At 36.5% G+C, this 19,028-nt stretch overlaps 2 protein-coding genes across 3 annotated transcripts in view; both read left to right on the top strand.

Moving 5' to 3' along the window:
* The first annotated feature begins 220 nt into the window (after positions 1–220).
* ttpal (tocopherol (alpha) transfer protein-like) lies at positions 221–5,158 on the top strand. Of its 2 annotated transcripts, none has more exons than XM_016466525.1 (5): positions 221–278; positions 1,053–1,497; positions 3,127–3,320; positions 3,405–3,515; positions 3,605–5,158. In XM_016466525.1, exons 2-5 carry the CDS (start codon positions 1,056–1,058, stop codon positions 3,881–3,883), a joined length of 1,026 nt encoding a protein of 341 aa, XP_016322011.1. In that variant the 5' UTR covers positions 221–278; positions 1,053–1,055; the 3' UTR covers positions 3,884–5,158. The 2 variants fall into 2 exon arrangements, with proteins under 2 accessions (XP_016322011.1, XP_016322012.1); XM_016466526.1 differs by lacking the exon at positions 221–278 and adding an exon at positions 295–373.
* Positions 5,159–5,424: 266 nt separating this feature from the next.
* LOC107673080 (cAMP-dependent protein kinase inhibitor gamma-like) overlaps positions 5,425–19,028 on the top strand; it is a 24,816-nt gene continuing 11,212 nt past the window's right edge. The window contains exon 1 of the mRNA XM_016466527.1: positions 5,425–5,671. The gene's annotated coding sequence lies outside the window, so the exon portion shown is untranslated. The remainder of the gene's footprint in view (positions 5,672–19,028) is intronic.

Raw genomic sequence — 19,028 nt, 5'->3', positions numbered from 1 at the left:
GCTGTAAAGATGCTCAAATAATCCGAGCAATGTTTGATAATGTCATAGAGTCAAAGTGTTTACATTTTACGGTAAATCAGACTACAAACTACTTTTTTATAATTGCCTCTGCATATTAATTGGGATATCTCGATGTTTTATTTCGAAAGAATTACACACTTCAGCTTTAAGGGAAACAGGCAGAATAAACGTGTCTTTCGTCAAACATCACATGATACAGAATGACCAATGGTAGAACGGCTTCTCCCTGTACACGGAATTGATTGCGGATTTCTTAGGTAGGTTGATTATATTCCCTGTTTGATTTGTGTTAGGTTTTACGTGAAGGGCATCAACTATTAAACGTTGAAAAACGGAAGCTATCACGATAAATGTAACCATTCAGCATTTTAAAGTACCAAGCGTCGTTTTTATATGTTTAATTACAGTAATTCATGAGCACCACAGTAGCGTTAAGATGATTTCATATTGATTTAGCTATGGTTCTGACATCAGTGATTAGAGATGTAACGTTATATATTTTTTCTTATTCATATGATAGTGCAGTTCATGTTTAAGTATATGAGTCCAACTACAGTTGTTCCTCATAAAACATCTCGCTGTATTTAGAAAATACTGTAGAAAATAATACCATGATTACTTTAATTTAATGGTCACCAGAAAGAGGTACATTGTCATATAAATATGAACCCAATGTCTTCAAAATCTAACATTTACCAACAAAAAATAATTGATTTTCACACTAGTCTATTGAAGGGAATAGAAAATACTTCTTAAATACCTTAACAGCTAATACAGGTTGCAAAAAGTAGTAAAGTAAAATGACTTGGTAATAAATTTAATTATTTTAAGCTAGTCAACATAAATGAAAAATGCTTATTTGTTCCTTATTTAGTGTTAATTTTTCGATTGTATTTCTGTATTGTTCTATTTTGAGACATTGTTTAAAATTAGCTAAAATTGTGGAAATGCAATTGCCCATAACTGCTCTATGTTTGTCATTTACATTATTTTATATTTAAAGAGACTTGAATATTTCTATACACCAATAGCCCATGGCAGACCAAAATGGTCAAATTGATCTTGGCCCACCAAGGGAAGCGGTGGCAGGTGTAGGCTTCCCAGCTCCTCCCCCACCCATCTACGCCTGCACCCTGACTCCTGAACTAGTGGCCAAGGCACGGGAAGAGCTCCAGGAGAAGCCCGAATGGAGGCTCCGGGATGTCCAGGCATTACGAGATATGATACTAAAAGACCACCCTAATCTGAGGACACGGTTAGACGATGCATTCCTGCTGCGTTTCCTCAGGGCCAGAAAGTTTGATTATGACCGGGCCCTTCAGCTACTCTTGAATTATCATGCCAGCCGGAAAGCCTGGCCTGAGGTGTTTCAGGACCTGAAGCCCTCTACAGTGAAGCACGTCCTAGATCTGGGTTTTCTCACTGTCCTGCCCAGACCAGACCCTCATGGACGCTACATACTGTGTTTACGTCCAGGTAATGCTTCTTCTTATTGTCTTAACAAGACCTAATCAGACATGAAATCCAAATATTTGGGTTAGATTAATAAATTATAAAAAAAATAACTATGTGAAACCTGACATAAGACATAATAGTTAGAAAAAAATTGAATCTTTTGAAATGGAAGAGTTTGTCTCATATAGTATGATATAGTGAAAAAATGGAGCTCACACTCAAGAAGGAAAAACACCTCAATGTTATTCAGAGGCCCAAAATGGGCAAAAACATGCAATTTGGAATGGCTGATATTGATATGGCCAAAAAGTAAGATGAAATTCTGATGGCTAATCAATTAGATATTATATTAGTATAGCAAACTTACATAAAGTGCATATACATGTCAGTTGTCATTCTATATCTCCCAATAATATATTGAGTAGTTTCATGATCAAAGCTCTGTAGTTTTAATTGCAGGGGGCAAAACATATAATGCAAAATAATTTGTCTAAAAAATAATGTATGGGTAATCCAGTCAACCTAGGTTGCTTAAAGGGATAGTTCACCCAAAAATGAAAATTTGATGTTTATCTACTTACCCCCAGGGCATCAAAGATGTAGGTGACCTTGTTTCTTCAGTAGAACACAAACAAAGATTTTTAACACAAACCGTTGCAATCTGTCAGTCCTATGATGTCAGTGGATGGGAATCACGGCTTTGAGAGTAAAAAAAAACATACACAAACAAAACCAAATTAAACCCTGCGGCTCGTGACGATACATTGATGTGTAAAGACACGAAACGATCGGTCTGTGCAAGAAACTGAACAGTATTTATATCGTTTTTTTACCTCTGATGCACTGCAATTTCTGAACTGTCCTGAGCGCGTCCTCGACAGCCGGCACGTGAGGCGGCCCTACCGAAGAAACAAAGTCACCTACATCTTGGATTCCCTGGGGGTAAGCAGATAAACATACATTTTTCATTTTTGGGTGAACTAACCCTTTAAGTCCACTAAATGTTCATCTTAAAATATTACTATGTAAAAGTCATTCATATGTCATAAAAATCAGTAAATATTTCGCAGCAAAAATACCAAGACCTGAAGGTGGACATTTTTAGAATTATACTAAAAGGTATTTTACTTACTAAAAAAAAACATGGAATATTATGAAGATGTAGAAGATTCTGTACAACAGGTTTTTCAGCAAGGCCTTAGAAATTAATGTATTGAATTATGATACTTTTTTAGAATTATGTATCGAATTATGATACTTTATAGCAGGGGTGTCAAACTCAGTTCCTGGAGGGCCACAGCCCTGCACAGTTTAGATTCAACCCTAATTAAACACACCTGATCCAGCTAATCAAGTCATTTAGATTTATTTGGAAACTACATGGTATGTGTGTTGGGGCAGGGTTGGAACTAAACTCTGCAGGGCTGCGTCCCTCCAGGAACTGAGTTTGAATCCCCTGCTTTATAGGATTAAAGCCTTTTGGAACTGTGCCTCAACTTTAACCAGAATGCTGCTCTTTTTTTTGTTTTTTTCCCCCCCAAATATTGCATTGTTTGTTATGAATGATTTATTCGTGCACACAAATATGTTATAATTGAGCCGAAAAGATGATTACAACAAACATTTTTTTCTTGTCTTTTGCTTTCCTAGGTAAATGGAAGCCTAATGATTACCCATTTGTGGACAACATTCGGGCAATTTATTTGACATTAGAGAAGCTGATTCAGCCTGAGGAAACCCAAGTGAATGGAATTGTTATCCTGGTGGATTATACAGGAGTTGGCCTCTCTCAAGCCTCTAATCCAGGACCACTTTTGGCAAAAAAAGTTGTTGGTATCCTTCAGGTAAGACATTGGAAAAAGTAGCCCAGAGATTATTTACGATGAAGTCATTGATTTTTAGCACTGACTGCTGCTTTTGTGTTTCAGGATGGCTTCCCAATCAGAATAAAGGCTGTAAACATCATAAATGAGCCACGTATCTTCAAGGGTATTTTTGCAATAATTAAGCCATTTCTGAAAGAGAAAATGGCAGAGAGGGTAAGTAACCGACTTCTTATCCTGGTATTTACGCACAGACATTTCTAGCACAATAATACTGGAAACAAGGGCCTGTCTTCTCCCAACAGTATGTCCTTCACGGTTCAGACTTGGCCTCTCTCCATCGAGTCATTCCTCAGTCTGTGCTTCCTCAAGAGTATGGAGGAGTGGCTGGAAGACTTGACATGTCTGCCTGGTCCAGAACGCTGTTGGGGGCTGAGGAAGAGTTTGTGGTGGAGTTCTGTCAGCCTGATCCTCTGGAGGGCGTCGTTATGCCAGACTCCATGCTGTTTGAGGGAGAGCAAGCTGGTGCACATGGAGAGGACTCCTTCAGACATCTACGTTCCCAGCTTTATTATTGTTACTGACCTGGCAATGTGCAATGGCTTCTTTTGAAACATTTATTTAGCTATGACCAACTATGTATTCACAGGTCACCGGATGAGTCTGACCGTTTAAAATATCTAGTACAGACAGCCATTTAGATGCTGGATATATTCTTATTGCTTTGGCTTAATCTGGTTACCATGTGTTTAAAAAAACTTGATTCAAAATCATTTTCAGAATACTCATAGCCTTGGGTTTTAATCTGTGTCTGTATCTGTTACAATGTCTAAAACAATGTTCAGCACTACATCATTCTTATTTTATGTCACAAATCAAATATTGCTTGCCTTAATTTAGGGTGAAGGGAAAATGAGATATTTAGAAAGGTTAATTAAATAGAGAATTTAGATTGGAGATAGTGGCTCATGTCAATTATATACAAAGCAATAACAATGTGCATTTTTTAAATTTAAAAGCCTTATAAGAAAGATTAGCCAAAAGATTATTTTATGCTACAGAGAATAAAATAATGACCATGTTTATTTCTGATTTGTGGACCGCTCTAAAATATTGTTTTCCTTGTTTATGTCTTTTACTGTTCGGGAGTGTGCGTTACATTTTTGTACACCCAATACCGTTGTCATTATAAGTTTCGTGATAAGCTTTAAAATTGGTTAGACATCAGATAGTGGTACAGGTAAAGCATATTAAGCTGAGGTCAGTTAGCTCAGTACACTTATTTACATCTCAACAACACAATATTTTGAAAGTTAAGTGGCCAATTCACAATGTGTGTTTGTATATTGTCATTTGCCAAAATTGTTCAGATGAATATTAACCTTTAATGTTGTATACACCTTGTAAAGATAACTGGTTTGTTTTATTTTAAGTATTAAGGGATGTAATTTAATTTTTGTCTTACTGAGCAGATTTTATGCCTTATTTTTAAGCCTTGTGTTTAATGTGTCAGTATTGTAGACATATCTTATTATTTAAATATTTTGTGAAACAGTCAGTAAAGATGATAATTTTCAAAGTTAAGAAATTATTCTGTTATTTTTGGTTGGCTGAAGAAGTGCTGTGTAGTATGGCGTTCACCAGAAGATGGAGACATTCACCATCTGACAGAAACTTCATCCACTAGCACACTTCCTTTCTTCCTATAGCTGGAAAATGTCTTCACCCGGCACAAAATACCGTAAAATCCTTAAAAAAAAATATTACAGTAAAACACCTTACATTAATATCTTCTTCAAAGTATAACGTTTTCAGAAATGATCATGCTTAATTTGTTCATTTTTGCTGACAGTGGAGGCTAAGTTTCCACATTTTCATAAGAAAATCACTGTGGTATGGTATTTTTGCGGAAACTGGTTACCATGGTAATTTTGTAAGGGTATTCAGCACTCGCAGTGACGTACTGCAGCTTGGAAACTTGCTTCCTTTTCATAAATCTTCCTAAAAACAAACACTTTAAGATGCGGATTATTCAAAGTTACTGTTCAGCGCACAATTGTTTTCACGCAAGCAGCTCCGCGTGAGCAAAGCGAAGTGCTGTTATTTGTAATAGAGCAGACTGAGTGTGATTGGCTGTGGGATCACTCCATTTTGGAAACAGCTGTTTAAAACCCTATCCCTCTTTCTCATTGTGTTCAATAGCCTGTCAGTGGAGCGTTGGATGTGACTAGGAATCTCCGAAAAGATCAATTAAAATCCATTGAATCAGAGTGTGGAATGCGAGAAGAGCTTTAGGAAATGAAGGGGCATCCCGACAAAGAGTGAATGGCGTATGGCGTAGTAACAAGTGGAAGAAAGTGAAGCGGATCAAGGTTAGTGCTTGTTACAATGATGATGGTTGATTACGGCCGATATAGTTTCTGTAGTAAAACAACAAGCGTTACAAATATAACAAAACACACTGACGCGTTACTTTTGTGTGGATCATGCTGAATATATGCTGTAATATTGTGGCTAAATTGCAATATTGCTATGATTCGTGACGCTTCTTTGTATTAGACTTTCAAGTATGAAGGAGTAGGATGTAAGAGCTTATTTGGTTTAATTCCAGCATTTGTACGTCTACAAAATATTCAAAACAAATGTAAATGCTCCCTAATCTAAATCTGTAGTTGGTGTTGGTTTAATAAGATGGTCTGGGTTGTTTTTCTTTACTTGGCCACTGTTTACTAGTAGAATTCCCCAAGTGTTTTTGCTTTTAATTTTAAAGGTCCCATATTGTCAAAACTGAAATTGCGGTAAACATATATTGAGATGGTTTTTGGTACTTATACCTCAAATATATATTCTTAAGGACATCAAAACCTCAAATAAAACTCCAGAAAGGTGTACAATATGGGACCTTTAAGCAAAACACAATGTTTGCCAATGTGCATTCAGGAACCTTAAAGGGACAGTTCGCCTTAAAATGAAAAATTACCTATCCTTATTTTGTTCCAGCCTTTATTCTGTGGATCACGAAAGGAGATGTTTGGCGAAATGTAAGCAATTGACAACCTCAGTCACCCTTTCAATGACTCCTTTTCCATATGATGCAAGTGAATGGTTACTGGGACTGTCATTCTGGCTGACAACATGAAGATTAGTGAAGGATGACAGAAATTATATTTTTAACTGCCTCTTTATGGCAAAAGCCTTTATATACTCCCTTGTTTGGAAGAGGAGGGATGTCTTGACAAGTTTAGACATGCAGATTAGTTAGACATTCAAGGGTTAGTTCACCCAAAAAAAAAATTCTAATAAATTCTGGTATCATTTACTCTCACCCTAATGTCCTTCCAAATCCATAAGACTTTCATTCATCTTAGTAACACAAATGAAGATATGTTTTCTCTCATCAATAATATATGTCCATTTAAAGTCCAACCAACCAAAATTTTCTCCAAGCAAGCATTCTGTCGACTATGTTTGATGTGTATCTGTATGTGTTGATCAATGTTTATATCTGAATTAAAGGCAAAATTATATCTATTCATCATATAAAGTGATCATATCTCTTCAGAAGACTTGGGTTAAACCACTAGATTCATATGGATTTATTTTAAGATGACTATTTGTACTTTTAGAAGCTTGCAAATTATAGTACACCTCTTAATAGATGGGCATAAATGATGAGAGAATATTAAAAATATTTTAATTAGTTCAAAATGGTTTTGGAACGACATGAGGGTGAGTTTTGGAACAACATTTTTGGGTGAACTATCTCTTTAAGAGCATTTTCCATGAGTTCAACAGTAATATAGTAACAATGAAGGCATCAGCTATGCCAGTTTCAGTGGTTCAATCATGTATGGACATTTTTATTATGATGGAGTGCTCTGGAGGCACACTCCTGAAGACGTGCCAAAGACATTACAGAAATCAAATGTAATCAATTTTAGTGTATGCATGTGTGGGTGACCTGTTTGCACTGATCTGCGCATTTAATATGCAAGATGGTCTGTTTTTAGTTCTTTCACTTGTGAGGAGTCAGCTGTTTAGGTTACTACATTCATGGGACCCTTGAGCTCAAAGACATCATGGACTTGATTCACTGAGGCGTTTTGATGAGCTGCACATCAACAATGAACAATCTGAAACGAAACGATCTCGAACAATCACTTCATTGTCATCGGCTTTTTAATTTTTCATAGTCATGTGAGCTGTGTAAATGTATCCAGTCGATTCGTCTGAAGCTAATTCTGTAGAGTGGATGTTAATATTTGATGGTACAGTGGACGTTAGACTGTATTAAACAGATTGGTGTTTTAATGAACTTTATGATATGTGACTTACACTGTCAGTTTGTTCTGTGCAGCTGGTATCTTTTGCTGCTCTCATGAGCTTGGTTGTCCTACTTTCTATCTATGGCCCAACATTTTCACTAGCAACTGCTGTTTTGGACCTCTGAGTCAAAAGATATTATTCCAGCAAGTCATCATCCACTTGGCTTCTTCTGCTAGAGTAGGTTGATGAAATGGCAGGTAGTGGTACTCAAAGATGTGCTGTGACCATTATCATTTATCATTGTGATGTAGCAGAAGCATTATCCTCTGCTGGCAGCACTCACTTTGGTTAGTGCTCTCGTGGCTCTTTGCTTTAAGTGAAAAGTTAATTTGCATGACACGTCCAGGTCAGTCTACAGCAAGAGTTTTGCATTAGTACTTGAGCCATTATCATGCCACAGTATCTGTCCAGGGCTTTTGTGGTTGTTTTTGTTTCGATTTGTTTTCCTCTCTATTATTTATTATAATAATAGAGTAATTATTAAATAAATAAATAGAATAATTATTATTATTCCTCTCTATTATATTTTTATAAAGGTTTTGCTAGTCGGTGTAGTGAATAGCTTACTTAACAGTAGCGCATTTTGTTGATGCATGAATTTAAATGTATAAATCACTCGGCTCAAAGCAGAGGCTATTTGTGGGGTCTTTCACTGGTAGCTTTTGACCCGTAAGCTTCACAAAATCGTATTTGTTGTCCCGAAATAATTTGGTGTGCACAAGTGCTTTGATTGAGTTTCAGTGCTACAGTGTCTTGAGGGCCTCATCAACAAGGCTGTTGATATTATAATATTATTGCTGGGAAGCAATTCTCCGCTCAGTTATAGCCTGCTGGGAGGGCTGTTCAGATTATTATTATTATTATAATTTTTATTGCACATGTAGGCCTGTCACGATAACACCTTTTTGTTGTGCGATATATTGGCCCAGAAATAATTGCGTTAAACAATATTATTTATTATTGTCATTTTAAGGCCATTTCATGCCACTGAATATATAATCATAATATAAAAGCGTAATAATGCAAGAAGGCCAACACACTTTCAAATGACAACAAACTTTTAATTCTTAAGAATATTTAGATCGTGGAAATTAAGTATCAAAATATTAGATACCTTAAAAAACTTGAATAAATAGTAAATAAAAATTTTCTAACAAAAAGTGCAAAGTAACAAGTAGAAAAAAGAAAAATTCACAAAGAACTTGTATGGAGATTTTTCCATCAACAGATTTTTCCCGGACCTTCTTTTCTCTGTAAATTAAGGGTACACTGTATTGCTGAAAAACACAATCACTACGTATCAGTCAGATGTCCGTATGCACAAAGGCACAGATCCCTAAACAAGGCCACATCTGCAGATGAAACATTTTTTGTAGAAGCATTTTTTTAAATTTGAACTAGCACCAACTACACCACGTTATGTACGAGAAGCTGCAAAAGACACTGGCGCAAGTGGAATGCAAAAAACATGGTGACATTAATTTTGGCAATTATATTGCGTAACCAAAAATGTTTGAGGTCATGTACATATTTTGTGCGATAAGTCGATATATTGATTATTGCGACAGGTTTATGCACATGAAATTTACAGCTTTATAGTATCAATACAATTAAATACATACAGCTTAATATATCTTGCAGGAATTTACACAGCTGTTGCTGAGTGAATCAGGCTTTGACATTTTCTCGAAACATATGAATCTATATCCACAGTTCTCTTGGTATAAATAGTTTTTCAGTTGAGGTCCATATCAGTCTTATAGTAGTAAAGTTTTTATTCATATTTAGAAGTAGCTTTTATTTGTATATTTTCAGTTTTCATTTTTATTTTACTTACATTTTGTCATTTTGTTATGTGCTTATCTCTTTATTTTTTAATATTACTATTTAGGTTTAATTTATTTTAGTTTTATTTATTATTTTAATATTTGCCATATTTTAGTTAACACTTTGTTCTGAAAAACACTTGTCACATATGCCTCACTCAGCTGTTCCCTGTATAAATGTAAGCAGCATATTCTGAATAAATTAAATTACATGCATGCTCTTTTCTCAATATTGCTTGTTCTGGCCTTTTTCTCTGCCGAATTAGTAAAAATAAATTGAAAATGTAATCAACTAATTAATTCTCATTCATGTCCTTGACAACAGCACACAGGAGCACATTGAATTGCAAAATGTCAGTGAAGAGACTCTTACAATGTTTTTGCCTGTTTATTTGTTTATGAATTTTTTTTACTGTTTGAATAAAATAATCAATCTCCTCCTGACTCAATCTTCTTCAGTGTGTTTATAGCACTCATAATTGCTTTTATTTGGACATGCATATGCTCGCAATAATAATCATACTTTTATTATTATTATTATTATTATAAGCCTTTTTATTTTTTGTGAAGTTGCATTCCACTTGGCTCAAATACTTGCATGGCAGTTCTGACTGGAATATTGGCTGATTAACGTGTTTACATGGCGCTTACAACATTGACATATGACCACATTATGATATTATTCTGAATTTTCATGTCCGTATAAACATGGTCGGTGTGGCTTTCATGCACTTATGCGGGCTCTGGCTAAAGCCGTTGGTCAGATTCATTCAGGCTGTCATTCAAGATTTGAAAGCTTCTCTCAGGATATGTTTGGCTTGTTTCCTCTCTTCACAATTCAGAGCAAATCAAATCACTTTACGCCCACATCCTCCCTGATCTGTGGGAGAGAGGCGTGCTGCAGCTGTGTGGGATCCATTCGCTGTGGAAAGAGAGAGACAGGAAGGAGAAAGAGAGAGGCAGAGAGAATGAGAGGAGGCTCTCTCATAAACACTAGGATCAGAGGATGCCGCTTTCTGTTTCTCGTGTGGACTAAAATAAAACTGCCTTTATTCAGGTCCTCAGAGAGCTTTGTAGCACCATGTCATTAGCACTCGGAGTGCATTTGGTAAGTAATTGAAGCTGTGTAGTGTGACTATAAGTTTGGATAATGGTTGTTAGCTTGAAGTATTGATAATTGGAAGTGAGAAAAGGGTTAAGGATGGGGCAGCAAAAAGGTGGAAACGTACAGTGACAGGTAGTCTTTAAGTCTTAACAGCTTTGTTTGCTTGTCCAGGACATTTCTTTTTAATTGCTGTCTGGATTTGGTGGCTGTGGGCACTGGGTGGAAGATCTCGCCTACATGTGGATAAATGATAAAACTATCATAGAATAATGTGTTTTACCACAAGGATGTTCAGTTTATCTCCTAGTATTTTGTTGGGCTTGCAATACGGTTTTGCAGTATGGCTGTACTTCGATTAAAGAGTATTTTCTGGGTCCATTTATATTGTTCAGGCTGTCAGTGAGGACAAAACTTCCCACAAACCCTGAGGTTGACCGTTCAATGAACACTTGTGTCAGTGACATTGAAGAGTTATGCATCATTTTATGTAGAATTGGTATTATAGACCCAAAATGAAAATTGTCATCATGTACTCGCCCTCATGTCATTCCAAAACCGTATGACCTTCTATCCTGTGTGAAACACAATAGAAGCTACTTTAACGATGCAATGAAAGTCTGGGCAATGAAAGTCAGTGGGGTCCAATGTAACTTTTTTTTGGGTGAACTTTCACTTTAAGCATAATAAATATGTCTGTAGTAGTCCGTTCTTGTCTGTCTGCACACCAGATGCTCACTGGTACAGTGTTTCTGGTTCTGTGTATCCTCTTCTCTCTCTCTCTCTCTCTCTCGCAGTCAGAAATTCGACTAATATTCATTTTTTATTCACAATCTCCTCATCACAGGCAGGCACTGCACTCATTTCAGCATGTGTTCGTGTTTGTGTGTGCTCTGCGTCACTCATTGTACGTGCCTAAATGGTGTGCTATATCGAACAATTTTTCTATCGATATCGAAGAAGGTGTACCGTCGATAAATATCGATACCGTTTTATCGCCCAGGCCTAGACCAAAACAACATTTTTTGGGTCAACTTATACTTTAATTATAATAAATATGTCTGTATACCATATTTGTCTTTCTGCACACCAGATGCTCACTGGTACAGTGTTTCTGGTTCTGTGTATCCTCTTCTCTCTCTCTCTCTCTCTCTCGCAGTCAGACCTCGGGTGCACGAGAAGGACATAAACGACAAGGACAGACGTCCCACCTGCTTCCTGTTAAGGCCATGTGTTGTTTAATGCAAGAGCAGAACTGGATGCGTGTAACATGGTCCTGTCAAAGAGACAATATCCTGCCCTTTAGAGGAATGGTTGAGCCAAAAATCTACTTTCTGTCATTATTTACTTGCCCTCATGTCATTCCAATCCAGTATGTGTTTTTCTTCCATATATGTGTATATATTATGAGTGTTTTAAAAGATTTTCACATGGATCTTTTCATTAAAGGAACAGTTGCACATAATATTAAGAATCCCTGCTGCAGCTGTCAAATCAGAAGTAACTAAACTCACGACGTCAAACTCGCGTCGTAAGACATTCCAGACATTTGATTATTTTTGATTTTAAGATTTTCAGCGAATTTTATTTTAGTCTGTTCCTCGAGCAAAGCTATCATTTTACTTTAGAAGACTTAGAATTTAATGTTGTCGCTTTTATATTGTTTTTCGTCGGCTAAATGACTAAATGTAAATGTATATGGCAAAAACCTGTGTAAATTCTTTCAAAATATAATTAGACTTTATTACTTTCACTGTTTTGTTGTAAAAAATAATGTAGCCTAATGGGTTTGAAATGACATGTGGGTGATTAAATAGTGAAAGAACACAGATTTTTGTGTGCACTCTTCACTTTCCCACAACTTTGGTCTTGCTAGAAAAATTTCTTTACATTTGAGGATCTTGTTTATCATTGACATTTGTCTCTATGCTACTGTTTGTGCAGTATGTAATAGCAGGGTGCAGCATATGATGGTGAGCATATTTCAGTGTGTGGCATTTGGTACTGCAATTTGCGTGCAAACCATTCATTTTCCAAGCAGCGTGATTATTTTCGGAAGGCGTGTGACCTTTTGACTGTTTGTAGGCAAAGAGTTTGCATGTGCATAAAAATGCTGTAAACCTCCAATCATTAAATTTTAGGAACAATTGAAAAGACATTACTCTTGTACAATGCTTTGCCTGATGTTTTTACCTGTTTATAACTGTAGCCCACTACTAATGCACTATATTTTAAGCCAGTAGCATTGTTTGAGACCAATCGGACTGAAATGAAGGCACTGAAAACTTCCCCCTCCGCAGTACCAATTAAATCTTATTCCTATGATTTCATATGAATATTCCAATTTGTTACATCACGGTTGGTCAGAAGATTAATGAAAACCAAAGAAAAGTACAAATTGAGCTTGAACTGTGGTAAAGTTGTCCTCCATTTGTTTTTCACCGAAGAAAGAGATTTAACTGACATGAGAGTGAGTAAATAATGAAAGAATTTTTGGGAGAACTTTTCATTTTTAGTCCTTTTCCAACATTCCCAGTCACATAAACTCCCGCTGTCATCTTCTGAACGACACCACCTGTTCATGACTCAGCAAAGATTCCTCCCTTCAGTCACTGTCGTCATAGTCTGATGTGTGATTCATGGGGAAATCCTAAACTCTTTTAGCACACTCCCTCTCTCTCTCTCTCTCGCCTCCATGCTGCAAATTTAATTGGGGAAAGAGCCACATAAAAACAATAAGTGGTAATTATGCCTCCAAATAAACAGTGGATTGATTCAGACATCTGATACTCAGATTTGAACTCTCTCACTCTCTCAGCAAACGCTCATTTTCTGGCCAGATGATTGACTGTGACAGTTGACTGCAGGCTGCATCATGTGGGCTTGCATGTCATCATCATAACTGTAGAAAAAATATATGCCATCTTTCAGTGACGCATAGGAGTTTTGCTTCCTCTAAAGTGGTCTAAAAGGAAACCCTTTAGCAGACAGGAAAATGATTGCTTAATTGAGACCTTTTCCTTTCTGCCCTCAGAACATTTCAAAGTAAAACTCTTCTGTGCTTTCATTAGGGAAAATGGCAGTCTTCTGCATTTTCAGAAGAGTATGTGGGCTTGCATGTCATCATCATAACTGTAGAAAAAATATATGCCATCTTTCAGTGACGCATAGGAGTTTTGCTTCCTCTAAAGTGGTCTAAAAGGAAACCCTTTAGCAGACAGGAAAATGATTGCTTAATTGAGACCTTTTCTTTTCTGCCTTCAGAACATTTCAAAGTAAAACTCTTCAGTGTTTCATTAGGGAAAATAGCTCCCTTCTTTTTAACCTTCTGCATTTTCAGCTGAGTTTAAGTTGGTATTCATGCTTATTATAGATATTAATTGTATTTGAAGTAGGAAGGAAGACAAACCACAAGCTCTTTGCTCTTTATCTTTGTGAAGTCTGAAGGTTGGTGTTTCTTTCAAATAATGAGGCAAATACATTGAGGTGTCCACCTGTGCCAGGCAAATAATGTTGAGACCGTGTTGGATGTTGGTGCTGTGCAATTATTAAAGATGGATTTGTGCCTTTGTGTGTCGGCTCTAAAGTTCAGCAGGCCAAACTGCCCTAACATTTGACTCTGTCTCCCTGCAGTGTCCTCATTATTATTATTTAATATTTGCTCTGATATCAAAAGGGCTGATAGGCCACACAGGGAAATGAAGCCCATCAACTCCTGCATTAGTAAAGAGGCGGCGGTCGCACACCTTCATCTCCCCGAGCCTTTTTAAATGCTAACACTTTGTTTCATGTAATAACACCAAATACACGCTCGGTTAAAGGGCCTGTGAACTAAAAGCCTCCCGACATCAGTGCAAGAAAATGGCTTTAATCTCGATTCGGCTATCGCTTCCAAATCTTCAGTTAATTGCTTCTTAGTGGCTTTGAAAATCTTTCGATTGTAAAGTAGCAGCTCTTCACTCAGCGCCCAGGGAGCTGAAAGGGTCTCGATGACATGAGAAAAACTTCCTCTTTTGCCTGACCGCAAACGTTCTGCATTAGCTTTGCAATTCTCATCTTGATCCTCTGTAAAATCCTCATGGATAGAGTGGCGCCGGTCCCGTTGGGCATTAGAGGAGGACGAATGAGAGTGAGTCACGTGTGGGTGACACCACAATCTCATCCACAAGTTGCATGACTGCAGGCCTGGCAGATTCTCTTCTTGCTTTGCACAGTGTTCATGCCACCTCCATGACCAATATGCCCATCACATATTTCAGAGCTATTTTGTTTTATATGCAATCTGTGTTTGGCATTAAAAATGTGCTTATAGATCTATGCCGACAGAATTTTAAAATGGAGCCATGTATCTCTCATAATATTTGGGTAGTTGCCATGATGTACAGTAGAAAAACACAAGTCTTTTTTTCTTTTACATTTGGATTTTGCTTGACAGCAAAGAACAGTTTATTATTTTATTTTATTTAAATTAAATTAAATAAAAACATTTTTTATAAACACCCTGTGGTGTGACTGCACTAATCATGAATTGGGAAATTCAGAAATGTCAGACAACAATGTAGATATAAATTAAATTTAAGTATATGTTCATTTTTCTCATTGGGTCTATTTAAAAATGGACCAACAAAATCGTAATATATTTTGTCACCAGTTATTGAGTCTTGGGGAGTGAGAAAATCCATTTCCAAATAAATGATCTCTTGTGGATCCTTGAAAACTTTGCTAATCAAGACCCCAACAGGAAGTAAATTAGACAGTTTGAAGGTTTGTGAGTTGGGAAAAGTGAGTTTGCCTCCTATTATTCAGATTTGTAATGTTAATGTGGAACTGTTCATGTTTACTTTAGTCCTGTGGTGTGATGCCTCCACATAATAGAGATATTTTCAACATTTAATAAGCATAAAATAAGTTAAACGTTTGCGTATTTGTATGAATTCATGCATATGGGATTCAAATTGTTATGACTGAGAATAACTTGTCCTGTGGTGCGACATGCTAAACCCATTATAAACTATATGCTGCGTATTACAATTATAGTGCATGTAATTTTCATAAGCTTTTATTAATTAGAGAATCAGTCTAAGTAATTGTTCTTTTAAAAATTAATTTGTCACATCATTGAAATGAAATGACAACTGCAAAAAGCGGATTAAAATAACTAATTAAAATAAATGTGTTTTTGTATTTTTTTTTTATATAAATAATTTAAGCTCAAATCTTTTTTTTTTAAATTATTATTATTATTATTTTTTTAATTGTTTTCTATTTTCTTAATGACTTGTTCATGATTACCACTGTTTTGCTTTAGTGTTGTTTGGCCATTTGAAAGTAATTGCACTGGAGAATATGATCAGTGATCAAAGATCCTTCCACTCATATTTTAGGTGCAATGGATGTGTAATGTACCAACAAAGTTCCCTCGCGGTGGGCTCATAACCTTTTCCAGGGGATGCTGAACATGGGCCATGAAATGTTACATTATGCTGATAAGAGGCTGTGAAAGTGCAGCCGAAGTGCTTGGGGACTGTAAAGTTGGTATTTAAAAAGTCACGATGGCACGAAATTCTTGATCGGTGGAAGAAGGTGACCGTTCTTGGTCCTGAATAATATCTCCAATGTGGAAATTCAGGCAGTGGCTCTTTTGATGTTGCTTGAGAAAAATAGATGTGGACACACAAAGCAACACGCTTCAAAAGGAGGAAGGATATGTAGGACGACAGCAAATGAATTTTGAATTGTGAGATTTACCAATGCCAAAAAAAAAACAATGCCTTCTCGATGGTTGTTTGGGTGTTTTTTCCCCCATCTTGAATGGGCAGTCACTTACGTAATGTGAACACAAAGTGTGTGTTGGTTCAGTTGAGCTGTGGCTCATCTGAGTAAACAGGGGAGTGCTGGAGCTGGGGCACTTATCTAAAGAGCAACTAAATGTGCTTGCTTCTTTAGACAGGCTGGAGTCTATTCAACTTGATTAGATGCAGCTTCGCTGTGTCCAGAAATTCTTTCCTGATAAAGACAGAATGTGGGGCATTTTTCAAGCTTACTTCATTCCTTGGGAGGAGCTATTATAAACTTTGTTCTCTTGCCAAAAACAGGAGCTTTAAATGTAGTATCAGCAGACTCCTTCATCTTAAAATCCCTGTTAAAAGGCCTGAAATTCCTGCAGTCAGCAGTGTGTGCATGTCTGTCTAATGGAAATATGAAAAGGAGGTTGTGTCATTTCTATACATAAACTTGCCCCATTTGGGTGTTTCTTGGGTATTTTTTTGCCATAATAAGCAAACAAATGCTAGCAGAAATATTTTAGTCTGATTGCCATGTTTCTATCACAGGTTGAGATGTACATCTTGTGGTAGTAGGCCTATATGATTCAACAGGGTGCCAAAATGGCTTTTGAGAGGTATTCCTGTAATCTGTAATTTGTTTGATTTATTACTGATTTCTTAATTTCTTGTTTTCATTTTTATTTGTTTATTTATTTGTGCTTTAATTTATTTATTTGTTTTCATTTGTTTATTCAGTAGTTTATTAATTCATGCGAGAGTATGTTTGTTTTTGTTCATACATTTGTTTACTCAGCAGTTCATTCATTATTAGTTTGTTTTTTGTTTATTCATTTGTTTACTCAGTAGTTCATTATTATTTTGTTTGTTTTTGTTCATTCAATTGTTTAGTTAGTAGTTCATTCTTTATTAGTTTGTTTTATTTGTTCATTAATTTGTTCGGCCATTGTGTCATTCATTCATTTGTTTTTGTTTATTCATTTGTTTGTTCATTTATTTGGTCTTTCATGTTCTTTTTGTCTTTATTAGTTTTTTTCATTCATTTGTTAACTTTTTATATTTTTTGTTAATTTGTTCATTAAGTTGCTGCTTTGTTCATTCAGTAGTTAATTAATTTGTTAGTTAATTAATTTGTTAGTTTATTAATTTGTTCATTTATTTGTTTGTTTGACCAAATTCAATGTGAATTTCAACACTGGAGATCATATTGACGTTTTTAGATTTTTTTTTTTTTTCTTTTCATTAATTTGTTCATCCAGAACCTAAATGTGTGTTTTTGTTTGTTTGTACACTGTAGGGTCCAATAGTCTGAGCGCACACTGAAAATCTGAGATTCACAATTTAACTTAAAGCGATAAACTAAAAAAATATTACTTTAATTTGTGCTTATTCTGCAAAGGGCTTGTTGGCAGATTCCACTGCATTTTTTAAATGCAGGTTTATTCCTTTGGCAAATGTTAAATTACTTCATTTAAGGTTGTTTGTTTGGGCATATTGCAACCACCACAAGATAATATGTTTTCATTACGCTCAGAGGCACCGAGGGTCACAGTAGAATTGTAGCAGTAGACTTGTATCCTCCGTTGGGCTCCCGTGCCTTTGTTCATAATATCAGTAAGAGCTCTCGTTACACTCTGTTCAGAAGATCTCCCATTCATCGGTTGACTTCCGCAAGGATGGAGGGCTATACATGAAACCTATTTGCTTTGCAGGTGTACTGATTCACACTGCATTCATGGCTGCAATAAAAGGCTCCCACAACTGTACTGTGCCATTATATGATTAGAGCATGACAGTGACATGGAGAACAAAGAAACATTTTCGTCCTCTTGGAGACCGTTATTGACCACGCTCATGTTACAGCAGGTTTAATGAGATTAGTTTGATGCAATAGCTGAAAACGGGATCCATTGGCGGCCTTTCAGTCCACAGGTGATCTGGGTGAAGATCAAGTGTCTAGAGTGAACTTTGAGTCTCTTACTTTTACGGTTCATCTCCTGCTGCTGAGGAGTAAGGGCTTTTGTCCCAAGGGTCCCATCTTCACCGTCCAGTTCCGGCCTATACGGAAGAGGCTCTTTATTGACCGAACAGTTTGCTTAGAGTGGCCACATGCACTTTCAAGTCAGGGACTGATGGAGGAAGTCAAGCAGTTATGAGCAAAAAGTATTTAAACCATGCATGTAATTGCTTAGGCATATATTGATACACCCTGTGAAAGGTTTGATGGACTGGAGAGTGCCAGAGACTCACTCAATATGCATTCATGTTTCTACACTTGAAAGCCACAGGCATATTGGAGATGAGCATATTTGGCCATAAAACATTTAGCTTGTGTTGTGGTGTAATGATATTAATCTCAGAGCCATTTTATTTCCTTTTGAGTGTGCATTCCTGAGCTGCACCGATCTGTCTCTGTCTGAGCACTTTGCTTTTCATGGAAGTGTCTTTCCCTCTTGAGGTTGGTGAATTGTGCCATTTGTGGTCTAGAATGTCTTGCCATCACAGCCGTAACATTGATAATTAAGACAGATAATTTTACAGAAGGGCCATATATGGTGTTTTCTAGGAACAAGGTGGTGGGATGCAAGCCTCATAAACTGAGGAAAGTGACATCATTTCTGAAGGACCTTTACAGAATTGCTGGTAAATGGACCATATTTGACTTTTTCTGGTATTATTTGACTCTTTTTTT

The sequence above is a fragment of the Sinocyclocheilus anshuiensis genome, unplaced genomic scaffold (assembly GCF_001515605.1).
Source record: "Sinocyclocheilus anshuiensis isolate Anshui unplaced genomic scaffold, SAMN03320099.WGS_v1.1 scaffold364, whole genome shotgun sequence".
Taxonomy (NCBI): domain Eukaryota; kingdom Metazoa; phylum Chordata; class Actinopteri; order Cypriniformes; family Cyprinidae; genus Sinocyclocheilus; species Sinocyclocheilus anshuiensis.
This window is presented reverse-complemented; position numbering and strand designations above follow the sequence as displayed.

Excerpts from the sequence above, each read along its gene's own strand:
- ttpal (XM_016466525.1), top strand. The coding sequence starts at position 1,056 with ATGGCAGACCAAAATGGTCAAATTGATCTTGGCCCACCAAGGGAAGCG. Across the intron at positions 1,498-3,126 it reads CATACTGTGTTTACGTCCAG|GTAAATGGAAGCCTAATGAT; the intron begins GTAATGCTTCTT and ends TTGCTTTCCTAG. Across the intron at positions 3,321-3,404 it reads AAGTTGTTGGTATCCTTCAG|GATGGCTTCCCAATCAGAAT; the intron begins GTAAGACATTGG and ends TTTGTGTTTCAG.